The 13,082-nt window shown below is 42.2% G+C and overlaps 1 protein-coding gene across 2 annotated transcripts in view; it reads left to right on the plus strand.

Moving 5' to 3' along the window:
* LOC109938234 (zinc finger SWIM domain-containing protein 4-like) overlaps nt 1-13,082 on the plus strand; it is a 106,837-nt gene that overhangs the window by 53,126 nt on the left and 40,629 nt on the right. For both annotated transcript variants that reach the window (XM_048618051.1, XM_048618050.1), the window contains exon 3: nt 10,641-10,997. In XM_048618051.1, the coding sequence (XP_048474008.1) occupies nt 10,641-10,997 (357 nt within the window). The remainder of the gene's footprint in view (nt 1-10,640; nt 10,998-13,082) is intronic.

Consider the following 13,082-nt stretch of genomic DNA (forward strand, 5'->3'; position numbering starts at 1 on the left):
ACAAGAGTTTAATTCTTCTAAGTTGAGCACAATTAAAATTTTGTAGCCAAAGCAGCTCATTTCCAAAATCTTAAACCATTTGTTGTTTTTTTAAAGTGGAATTCCCAATGTTAGTTTGTAATTCATGCTTTTGAAGGCAACATTCATTTTGAAGATTAGTCTCAATGCTTGACCGTAGTGTCATTATATGTGAACGCTTATTCATGGGCATTGAATTCCAATCTAACTTTTTAAAGTGGTAACAAGAACTTTACTTTCTGCTGCACGTGTCATCAGCATAGTTCTTAGCCAGCTGCTGTTATCCTGTGCAGAGACCGAACGGGTTTAAGGGAAATGAAAGACAGAGGGACTGTATTTTTCAAAAAGGTGGAATAGTTGCTTCTGTCAACTCCTAAAGTACCGGGGTGTGTTGTGAGGGTAGATTCGGTGACCTTGGCTCTCCCATTTGGATAAACAGACTTGCTATCAAGCTCAAATGTGAAGGAATGATTTGTAAGGTAGTGGCCTTGGAGCCCAACTGAAACATGGGGGCAGGGATTCTATTAAAAACAGGCATCAAAATAAGCTTTGAAATACTTTTGCTCTTTCAAGAAAATTGTACCACTTCTAACTTCAGTGATTGCCTGCCAATCCTTTGAGATAGCAACTGAATGATCAGCAAAGTGAATGCGCAACTGCAGGGAGTGAACAAAAAACAAAGTCCCAAAGGAGGTGCTCTCCTCTGGCGTTGCCTTTTTTGTGTTGTAATTTTGTTGGAAAAGCTTCTCTCATACTGGTTGAGCATGTGTCCTTTTACTGTCTTGGCATGGAACAGATATGAAAGAGCTGCAGATCTTTTTAAGTTGGAAAATGAAAGATGTGTGCTGTATTAATTTGTGCAGGGGAGCAAAAGAAACCAGTCTTGTTGGAGACGGTTTTATTTTATGGGACATACTCAATGTATTCATTTTGCAACCAAATGAGCTGGTAGTCCCAACTGCTTTGATCGCAAAAGCCATTTTGCATGTTGTAAAACCCAAATGACTGCCAGTGAAAGCATTGATATGTGGCTTTGGTGTGGCAAGCTTTGATATTTGCAATTGTTATTTGACCACATAAGCTATCACTGTTTTCACTTATTTCCCAAGGTCAGTTGTTGCACACTGGGCTGAAGCCAGTCAACAAGCAATAGACTAGAGACTGATCTTTTCTTGATCCTTGTTTAAATGCTTTATACATTTTTTTTTTGTCCGCTGATTTAGTTAGTTTCTAGAAACTGTAAAGGGGTCTTTGCAATGGGTTTACCATGAATTTTGCTAATTAATGACCTGTTACTAGCAATTGAAGAAATTGCAATCCAATTGTGAATTGAGTTGAAATGCAATGTTGCATTTGTTGCTTTCCATTAAATGACTTGGTGTAAGAGAAAATCCGGGGCCCTGTTGTGGCACAGTGGTAGTGTCCCTACCCTGGACCAAGAGGCTTGGGTTGAAATTCCACCAGCTCTGGAGGTCTGTAATAACATCTCTGAACAGGTTGGTTAGAAAAAAAATCCTTTCTGCTGTACCTGATTATATTTTACTTCCCTCTAGCTAGACAAAGAAAATGCCCACTACTTGTCACCTTGCATAGAGCAGTGAAAGTATGAAGGACTATTGTCTCACTAATTCATCCCACTGACTTTTGGAATATCTTTGCTTAACGGCGACCCTCCCCACCCACAGCTTTCATATCCGAGTGGAATGACATGCCAGTTTATCTTCAGAAGCTGATCCCTTGACACCAGGCCATGTGAAATCTGGTCCCTCCATGAAGCCGCCTTCCTCAAGCATTCTAACACTTCCAAAAGCTCCATGCAATCTGTTAAATACCATTCTGCTTCAGTTAAAACATTTTGATTTATTTAAGAAGAAAAGCCAGTGACATTGGAATGAGTTCTGGCACTGATGCAGTGAATGTCAACTTTGGAGTTAGGCTTGCATATTTCTTGAGATGAAACAGGAACCTTGTATGCTTCCTTTGTACGGATGTTGCACCTGGTGTATCATTGCATATTTAATAAAATGCAGAATGAAGAAAATTACAGCACAGGAACAGGCCCTTTGGCCCTCCAAGCCTGCGCTGATCTAGATACTCTATCTAAAGCTGTCGCCTATTTTCCAAGGATCTGTATCCTTCTGCTCCCTGCCCATTTATGCATCTGTCTAGATACATCTTAAATGACGCTATTGTGCCTGCCTCTACCACCTTCGCTGGCAACGCGTTCCAGGCACCCACCACCCTCTGCGTAAAGAGCTTTCCATGCATATCTCCCTTAAACTTTTCCCCTCTCACCTTGAAATCGTGACCCCTAGTAATTCAGTCCCCCATGCTGGGAAAAAGCTTCTTGCTATCCACCCTGTCTATACCTCTCATGATTTTGTAGACCTCAATCAGGTCCCCCCTCAACCTCCGTCTTTCTAATGTAAATAATCCTAATCTACTCAACCTCTCTTCATAGCTAGCACCCTCCATACCAGGCAACATCTTGGTGAACCTCCTCTGCACCGTCTCCAAAGCATCCACATCCTTTTGGTAATGTGGCGACCAGAACTGTACGCAGTATTCCAAATGTGGTCGAACCAAAGTCCTACCAACTCTTGTACTCAATACCCTGTCCGATGAATGAAAGCATGCCGTATGCCTTCTTGACCACTCTTTCGACCTGCGTTGCCACCTTCAGGGTACAATGGACCTGAACACCCAGATCTCTCTGTGCATCAATTTTCTCCAGGGCTTTTCCATTTACCGTATAATTCGCTCTTGAATTGGATCTTCCAAAATGCAGACTTACTTTGATACCCAGCTGTAATATTAACACCTGTGTCCATCTAAATTGGGTATGGCAACAACTTTAAATATTCGCTCATTGGTATCTATAGGTGTTATTCCTGTGACTGGACTTTCCTGCTCCCGTCTGTGTGACTAGTCCCTAAATTCAACTTTTCATAAACAACCTTACTTTGAAGATGGATGCTTGGAAAATCTGGACTGATGGAAGACATCCTTTTTTGTCTTCACTAGAAAATGTGCTTATCTTTCTCCCTTACCCCTCAACTTTTTTCATGGTTGGTGCCTATGTTGAATAAACTTTCTGAGATTTATTTTGCACCTTGAATGCAGTTGGTTTCCACTTTAAGCAGCTGTCAAAGAATTTTCAGTTTGCATTGATCAGCACTTGTTCCCATGTCTTGTTCTCTAACTTTGGGGCATCTGTATTGTTTCTAATTGCCCTTCCTAAGGTTGTGGAGGGTGAAGAAGTGTTATTGCACCATTCTGACACTGTTATGAAGTTAAGTAATTTGATTTATGCTAGCAACACGCTGAGGTACTGAGTTCCAGTCAATCCTGACCAAAAAAACCCCCAACTTTGGCAAGGGATAAAGTACTTCTCTCCAGAGAGAAAAGGATGTCATTTCATATAGCTTGCAACAGTGACATGCCTTTTTGTTCCAAGAGCTGTTATGGTTCCTCGGGGGGCAATTTGGATTTCTTGAACTCCTCGGAGAACATTACTGCGTGCAAGGACATGCAGTAGGGACATGCTAACTAACCCAGACCTTCCCAGTGCTGCAGTATCTTTTTGCTGCTTGGGTTCTTATTGATAACTGCATGATAACTGTGCTATTCATGCAGCTTGGTTCTTTGCTAGCCAATAATAGTAAACATCGGCTAGTGTGGTGTACTGCCTTCCCTAATGAATTAACTTAATATTTTTCTTTCTTACTGAGCAACAAATTAGGACAAATTTTTCCTTGGCTCCTTAGGGCTGTTCTTAAGTGTTTCATTTGTGGCCGATCCAGTGCTAGCTTCCCCCTGCTTAGAGTAAAAGATACTGCTGTCGCATTTTAAAATTAAACATTTGGTTCTAATGATAGATGCTTGGGCAAGGCTGTGGATTGATTGAAACCCACTGACCTGGCAGTTGCCATTCAGTTGGTGCACAGTTATTCTGAATTTGCAGAGGGGTGGGGAAGCTAGGGAGGCGATTGAGTTGCTTGGTGTTCCTTCCCTTTAATAATTCCTTGACCACTGCTGGAAAGACCATGTGAACATTCCTGTTGGGCAAGAAGTGGATGGACTTGCTTGCAGTCAACTTTCTAGTTGAAAAATCACCTGCTGAATTTCAGTGAATGAAGTGGTGGTTAGAGCCTTCCCTGAATATTAGATGCTGCCTTAAGCAAGGGGCAAGTTCAGTTGGGAGGGAGATTTCTTAATCATATAACCATACAGTACAGACGAGGGCTTTTGGCCCATCATGCATGTACAGCCAAAAATATACTATGACCTATGTTTAGTTCCACTTTCCTGCACTAGGCTCACAGCTTTGAATGTTATGACATTTCAGGTGGTCATCCACGTACTATTTAAAGTTTGAGGTTTTCCCACCTCAACTTCTCTCCCAGACAGTGCTTTCTAGATAACCCTCTGGGTGAAAAAGCTTCTCCTTTTAAGATTCAAATCATTTGGTTTTTCTCAATTTGTGCCTTGTTAGACATTGGCAGCAAAAGCTCAAAGTTTACAAGCTTGCTGCATGACTTCAGTTAATTACTTTTCTCCCACTAGGTCTCCAGTCTTGCTGATGCATATTTAGAACAAAGAGCAACACAATACAGCACAGGAACAGGCCCTTCGGCCCTCCAAGCCTGAACTGACACATTTTGCCCTTCCATACTAAAACTGTCTTCACTTACAGGATCCCTATCCCTCTGTTTCCTTCCCATTCATGTATTCGTCCAGATGCTTCTTGAATGCTGCTATTCCCTTGCACGTGTCATTTAAAATTACCCCCTTGCACCTTGAACCTATGTCCCCTAGTAACTGACCCCTCCACCCTGGGGGGAAAAAGCATCATTCTTACCATTGTTTCCATGCCATTCACAAAATTTAAACTTCTATTATGTTGCCCCTCAACCTCCTATCTTCCAGTAAAAACAATCCCAGCCTATCCAACCTTTGTTCATAGCTAAAATCCCTCATACCAGGCAACATCCTGGTAAACCTTTTCTGTATCCTGTCCAGAGCATCCACATCCTTCTGGTAGCGTGGTGACCAGAACTATACACACTATTCCAAGTGTGGCCCAACTAAATTTCTGTTAACCTGCCTGTCCTTAGACTCTATGCCATTCCGATGAAGGCAAGCATGCCATAGGCCTTCTTTTACAACCTAATCTACCTGTGCTGCCACCTTCAGTGATCTCTGGACCAGCACACCCGGATCCCTCTGCATGTCAATACTCCTAAGGGTTCTGCCATTCACTGTATAATTTTTACCTGTACTTGACCTTCCAAAATGCATCACCTCACGTTTGTCCATCTGCCATTTTTCTGCCCATGCCTCCAACTGATCTATATCCTGCTGTATCCTCTGACAATCCTCCTCAGTGTCCACAATTCCTCCAGTCTTTGTATCATCCAACAAAGTCACAAGATTTTGATGCACTGCAAGCTTCATTCACAGACTTTGAGCATTTTCTCCTGGTATTTCTTTCTAAGTTTAGTTGCTCCGAACAGATAATTAAGAGAATTGCTATACTACACTCAACTTCAATTCATGAAGAATACAGCAGCTCTTCCACAACTGAGCAGAGCTGGAAATAAGCATATGTGATCGGTATGTTTAGGCTCGATGGAGGAAAATAGGGAGCGCAATGCAAAATGGTGTCACTATGTCACTAATGGCAGGCAGGTAAATAAGGTGAAGTCACATGGTATTGGGGTGTTTTCCTCCAAATCATTTATGTAGACCACAAACAGCAGAGGTTCCAGCACTGATCCCTGTGGAACACCACTAGTCACAACCCTCCATTCTGAAAAGCATGCTTCCATCGCTAATCTCTGTCTCCTATGATTAAGCATTTCTGTATCCATCTGGCCAGCTCACCCCAATACCATGTGACTTCACTTTATTTACCTGCCTGCCATGAGTGACATAGTGACACCATTTAGCATTGCGCTCCCTATTTTCTTCCATCAAGCCTGAACATACTGATCACATATGCTTATTTCCAGCTCTGCTCAGTTGTGGAAGAGCTGCTGTATTCTTCATGAATTGAAGTTGAGTGTAGTATAGCAATTCTCTTAATTATCTGTTCAGAGCAACTAAACTTAAGAAATACCAGGAGAAAATGCTGAAAGTCTGTGAATGAAGCTTGCAGTGCATCAAAATCTTGTATGAAAATTGATGTTATTATCTACATATTAACTTTTATTGCTGCCATACCTGCTTCCTTAACCCTATTCCAACAAAATTGCTGTACCTGGGATGGGGAATAGTAAATCACCTCCAATCGCCTTCAACTTTGCTGTCATCACTGCTTCACTCCCCACCCCACTCCCTCCCAAAAGAAACCCCCTCTTCCTTCTTTCCAACCAAAATAAAAGTAAGAATGTGGCAGATACTGCCAGACCCACTGAGTTTCTCCAGCTCTTTCTTTCTTTTCATCCCTTTTCAATCATCCTTGAATGTCCTGTCATGTTATTATGCTCATCTTTCTTGCAGTTTCATGTTTGAGAGCCTGCAGTCATGTTTTTGCTCTGCTGCAGTACCAAAATAATTAATACGCTAAAGGTAAATACATCTTTATTCTTCCTGACTTGTCTTCAGTTTTTGAGATGGTGGACTTCAAAATGCTCTTCCAAGCGACAGCTGCCCAACTGGATGGGATTGCACTTGACAGGTTCCTTTCTTGACTGTCCGGTTGCAGTCCAGTCTGCAGTGGCTTCTACTGCTGTTCTCAAGAATTCGTTCTTGGCCCCTACCTATCTACTTGTAGCCACTTACAATATCACTTGGGAAGAAAGTCAGTTCATACTCTTGTTCTCTCCAGCATCTCTTGCCCTCTGCACTGTCTCGATTCCTCTTCCTTCCTCCACCACCTCATCTGGCACCACCATCTGCATGGAAAATTTGTCCCTTGGGTACCTTTCAAATCTTTCTGCCCTCTCCTTAAAGCTGTGCCCTCTAGTTTCGGACTCCCCTACCCTGGGGAAAAGACATTGGCTATTCACCCTATCCATGCCCCTCATGATTTTATAAACTTCGACAAGGTTACTCATCAGCCTGCGATGCTCCAAGGAAGATAGCCCCAGCCGCCTCCTATAGCTCAAACCCTCCAATCCTGGCAACATCCTCATAAATCTTCTCTGAACCCTTTCAAGTTTCACAACATCCTTCCTATGGCAAGGAGACCAGAATTGAAGGCAGTATTCCAAAAGTGGCCTAACCAATGCCCTGTACAGCTGCAACATGACCTCCCAACTCCTATACTCAATGCACTGACCAATAAAGGCAAGCGTACCAAACGCCGTCATCACTATCCTGTCTACCTGTCCTTCTACTTTGAAGTAACTATGAACCTGCTGCGCTCCAAGGTCTCTTTGTTGAACAACACTCCCCAGGACCTTAGCGTAATTATCAGACACTTCTAGTCCGACAGTACTTGATGAACTGAAATCTGTAAATGTGGAAGCCTATCACGTCATTCAGTCCATTCCTCAAACCGTTTCCTAAGTAGTGATTCCCTGTCTGTCCAACCTTTTCTTTGCTGCCTGCAGTAGAACATTTATTAATCAAATGGAGGAATCTGAACTTGCAGCCCCAGTTTGAATGAGAAGGGCAGCTTAATGTGAGCAAACATATTCCACTAGGTTGCAAATGAAACTTAGGACAAAAGATTGCAATGGGCATTGTGAGGAGAAGTGTTGGGATAGACTAATTTCAATACTGCAATCAGTAGACAGCTCTTGTACAATAAACAGGAAATGACCGGCTAATAAATACGGAGTTGGAAGAGCACAGCCAGTCAGATAGCATCCGAGGAGCAGGAAAGTCAATGTTTTGGGCCGAAAACTCTTCGTCAGCCCCGATGAAAGGTTTTGGCCCAAAACATTGACATTCCTGCTCCTCGGATGCTGTCTGACCGGCTGTGCTTTTCCAGCTCGATATTTATTGACTCTAGCTTCCAGCATCTGCAGTCCTTGCTGTCTCCAAGGAGATGACCAGCTGTTTACTGCTGTACTGCATGCTGAACACAATTACAGTGATGTGCACTTTAAGTTGCTGTGAGAGCAAAGTTTACTGTTCATGGTATGAAATTAGCTGATTGCATCAGAGTGCAATATTCACAGGCAAAGCCCCATTCAGATTAAATTTCTTGAACAAAGTATGGCTGACGCATAAAAACGCCTTTTCCTGAAGGATAGAGGCATATTAATTGTTCGTGTGTTAACCATTCGTGCATTGCATGAATATAAATTTCCATAATAATTAAAGCTCGTTATTGCATGCTACTGCACAAAGTAACAGGAGTTTTGACCTTCTTTCTGAATTTGATTGGAACAGCTGAGGCCAAGAAACACATTATAACAAGTTTTTGAAAACTTTTTAAAAAGAACAAAAGCTGTAATTCAGTTTTGGTGTCTATTTTCCTAATGTTTAGGAAGTGAATGTTGTGTTGAACTGTTAAGGTTATCTACCTATAAATACAGGAGATAAGGTTGCAAGTGTTAATCCATAATTCAGTCGTCTGGCAATTGCTGTGGGGTCTTGAGTACTGCTTTGTACTTTTTTTTTCTTGCCTTTGGACAGAGCTGAGAGTTGAGACAGCTGATTGATTGCTCCCTAGGGAATGTGCAACTCCTGCCTTACCCACCCCTCTACTACAGTCAGTGCAACTCCATAGACGTCCAGTAAACTAAGGACCAAGTGTCATCTGTCTGCCATTGATTCATTTATTAAAACTAATTAAGGAAAGATGAGCTTCCAGCAGAGCCTGGGGATAGGCTCGTTCCTCCTGGGGAATTAGGATGATGGAGGTGTGATGTGGTACTGTGAGCATCACAGCTGAGAGCATCAATTACCTTCTCAACAAGGGAGGCATTTGTAAAAATGGCTTCATTTTCATTCCCCTTCCTCGCTCTCCTGGAACAAGTTATTGGTGTGAAGCCCTCTTGAGGGGTGGCAGTTCCATTGCTAATGGCCTTTTTTTTTGGAAAAAACACATTTAACAATGGTGTAGCAATGTGTGCCAGGTTTGACTACATCATTTTAGCTGCCCACTTCTACTGTCACAATGGGTTGTGCACGTTGAAATGTTAACATTTTATGCTTTTTTTTGGGTTTTGAAGAAATAAGTACATACCTTTCTAAAATAACTCTGAACCGGAAGCTTGTTTATTCAGTTGAACTATTTCTGCTTAGCCTTTATTTTCTAAGCTACTAAGATTGCAGGAAAGTTTTTTTTAAAATTTGATGCATCAGATTCCCATGTACCTTTGAACCACGGTTTGTCATGTACTTGCATTTACCCAGTTTGTGAATGGGAATGAGTCGAGCATTGCTTGTTCTTTTCTGACTGTACATCTGGGAGTTGGTTTACAGCAGCAAAGCCCCCTTGCTTTAGCTTTTGCTAGTTTGAATTCAAACAGAACTGTTAATGCTGCAGATTTGTTAAAATCCTAGTGTCTCAAGTCTCTCCTTCAGCTTTGTAATTTCATCCTGGCTAACTTTAGTGCTTAACTTCAGCTTGCAGCAAGCCTGTGACTTGCGTTGCTGCAGTGATCTCCCTGCTACCGAAGTATCATAGTTCTGAAATTTTCATTTACATAATGTGGTTTGTCTGCCACGTGCAAAACATTTTGAGCTACTAGAATCGCAGGAAGCTGCATCAAATAGTCCTTTCCATGTTCCTTTTTGAAATATTTTTATTCTGGATGGAGGCATTTCACTTTTTGGTTTTTGAGCACTTTTTTTTTTGGCGAAGATTATCATACTCAATAGAATGAAGCTGTCAGTACTGCCCCAAAAAGTTTGCCTGACCCCAGATTTTTGTATGCAACATTCTTCCAGTTTTGTGCTTGGCTGTTCTTCAAGGTATTCTATTTTTAGACATTGTCTGTATCTTTCCCCATTTCACTCCCTCCTCACTGATGCTAGGAGACCGAGGTAGCTCCTTGAATTTGATAATATCTCCTCCTTTAGCTTGGCGAGTCTATTGTAGGAAAAAGAGTGCTTAGAAGGATCATTAGTAAGTGGGGCCATACTCCTAGATGCTGCTCTCTCAAGCTCTGAATTAAAATAAAATGGTTATCGAAATGACAAGACTGTGGTCCAACAGTGGGCATTATCTATGCTGTGTTCTCGTGAACTTGCTCCAAATTCTTTCTCTCTCCAAGCCTGGGAAGAAGGGAGACTTTGTCTCATTGGGTTGGGCTCAAGCCAAGCCTAAACTCCATTTTATCTATTAGTGCTTGGCAGGCTATTTAACCACAGGGGGACAATGCAATGCAGCCAAGATCCTGTCCTAGTATCCTACTTTCCTGTGCATATTAAATAGAAGTTGACCACGTTCCACACCCCCCCCCCACTCCCAAATCTCTCTCAAGCAAAAGGGCTGATGCAACCAAAAGAGGGGTCTGAAGTCCTGGCCTGATTAAGGACCAAGGTGAGGTTTGCACCTAAACCTTCTAGAGGACGCAGCCTGCTGTCCTCCAGTTCGAAGCGCTAGAGAGAGGAATATGCCACATACTTAATTCTTCATTTTGAATCCTGTGGGCACAGTTTGAAATTTGATTTTCTTTGTGGTTTGCCCTTAAAAGTTTATTGTTTGTTATTCACAGGATTTCATTTGAGTGGAACTGTGACTGAGCTCGCCAACCAGGGTGAACCTGAGAAAATGTACAAAGTTGCCATCAGCTTTGACCGCTGCAAGATTACCTCTGTGACATGTGGCTGTGGTAATAAGGACATCTTCTACTGTGGCCATGTAGTGGCCCTCTCTCTATACCGAATCCGCAAAGCTCAGCAGGTAGAGCTGCGACTCCCCATCTCCGAAACGCTCTCGCAAATGAACCGGGATCAGTTGCAGAAGTTTGTCCAGTACCTCATCACAGCCCATCACACGGAAGTGCTTCCAACCGCACAGAAACTGGCTGATGAAATTCTTTCGTCTTGTTCGGAAATTAATCAAGTGCACGGTAAGGTGCAAGGCTGTGTACTGTGCTAGATTTTTACAATCTGTCACTTCACTGTTAGTCCAATTGGGTTAAAACAGCAGTCTTTAAAGCTCGAGTGTTATGCTCGATCTTTGTAGAAATGCTCGTAGCTTTAGGTGGACTGCAGTTTGAGTTTTTTTGTCTGGTATGTGCGGTGTTCTATTTCACAAGCTAATTGGATTACATTGTCATTCAGTTTTCTGTTGTATTTTCATCTTGGTGGCTAGTATGTGTTTAAGCAATCTATATCCTCTAGATAAGGATTTGTGTTGGGGTCTGAGACACTAACTTTTTTTATTGCTCTCAATTTTGTATGATTACCTAACCCTCCATCCCAGGTATCAATTGAAGCTATCTGATGAGGACGAGTTGGGCAAGCTGGGCCTCTGTCCATTAATGTTTAGAAGAATGAGTTGTGATCTCACTGAAATGTAATATCATGACAGGAGTTGACAAGGGTGTTTATCTTGGAGTGACTAAAACTAGGAGGCACCATTTTAAAATAGTGTCTTCCATTTGAAGTCATACTTGACCTTTTTCTGGTCGTTGGGAATGTGGTGTTAAGGACAAAATCAGATCAATTGTGATCTTGATGAATGATGCTTGAGACTGAATGGCCTACTCCTCCTCCTCACTGTGTGTGTGTGTGTGTGTGTGTGTGTGTGTGTGTGTGTGTGTGTCAGTCACAGAAAAAGGCTGCTTCAACTGACTAGTTTGTGCCAGTGATTTATGGTTTACTCTAGCCTCGTTCCCTCTTTCGTCTTCTAAATCTCTCTTATTTGCGTGTTCCTCCTCCCCTTAAACACATCTATACCTGGCAGTGAGTTCCACATTCTCACCACTGAGTAAACAAGTTTCGCTTGTGTTCTCCATTGGATTTCATGATGACTGTCTTTATAATGACAGCCTCTAGTTATGCTGCTCTCCACAAACAAAAGCATCCCCTTCTGTTTTCGGCTTGAATTTAATTGGAATCGGGTGCTTCACGAAGCCAAATGTGGAAAACAGCTCTCTGCATTCTGCCGTGAACACAGGTCCTGAAGTGTACCCTTGCAATTTTGGTTAACTGTCTTGGCCCTCTGTTGGCCTGCTATTGCATTTTGGGCCAGGATTATCATATGAGAAGTTGAGTCTGCCCACACTGTTTTTGGTAGGATTCTTGCCAAGCATGGGGAAACCACTTCCATAGTTTACATCTCTGTTCTTCATTTTAGCATTCTCGGGCACCTCGTAAGTTGTACTCATTTTTTTTAGGACCAAGATTTTTAATGAGGCTTTTTCCAAGGCCGCCACAACTTCAGTATCTGTGTATGTCTTGTTGAACTCAATGTGTGCCTGGAATTGCAGTCTGCAAATGTATTTAACAGGGAACTAACTAAGCAGATGAAGGAGAAAGGAACAGAATCCCAACTTTCTAATGAAGTTGGGTGGAAGTAGATCCATGTAGAAGCATAACTATCAGAATGGGCTTGAGGTCTGTGTTTTGTCCTAAGGGCACGATACAAATGCAAGCTCTTCATGTGCAGACAGATGTGGTTAGTTTAGAATGGCATCATGGTAGGCACAGACATGTTAGGCTGAAGGCCCTGTTCCTTTGGTGCACTGTGCTATGTTCTATTTTTAACATAAATATCTAAAGGTGGTTCTCTGAAGCAGCGTCAAACAAAATTGACTTGTGATACGAAAACTCTATTGGTCTGCATTGAAGAAGGATTGTAAAGAAGGAAAGAGATAGGCAGTGTGTTTTACGTTGGAATTCCAAAGCTTGGTACCCTAGCAGCTGAAGACAATGACAATCGATGGTGGAGCCATGAGAATTAAATGTGCAAGAGGTCAAGATTGTATGGTGGAGAACGTTACAAAAATGTGAAGGGATGAGACCATGAAGGAACTCAAATCAGTTTTCAATATAATGTCAAAACCGAGTTGGTGAACCAGGAAGCCAGTGTAATTTGGTGAGTGCAAGATGCTGGGTAAGTGGAATTTGGTGCGAGTTAAGATGCAGGCAACGTCATGTTTTCAAGAGCTCATGTTTGTGAAGGTAGAGTGTGAGACAGTTAATAGGAG

The sequence above is a fragment of the Rhincodon typus genome, chromosome 38 (assembly GCF_021869965.1).
Source record: "Rhincodon typus isolate 14 chromosome 38, sRhiTyp1.1, whole genome shotgun sequence".
Lineage (NCBI taxonomy): Eukaryota > Metazoa > Chordata > Chondrichthyes > Orectolobiformes > Rhincodontidae > Rhincodon > Rhincodon typus.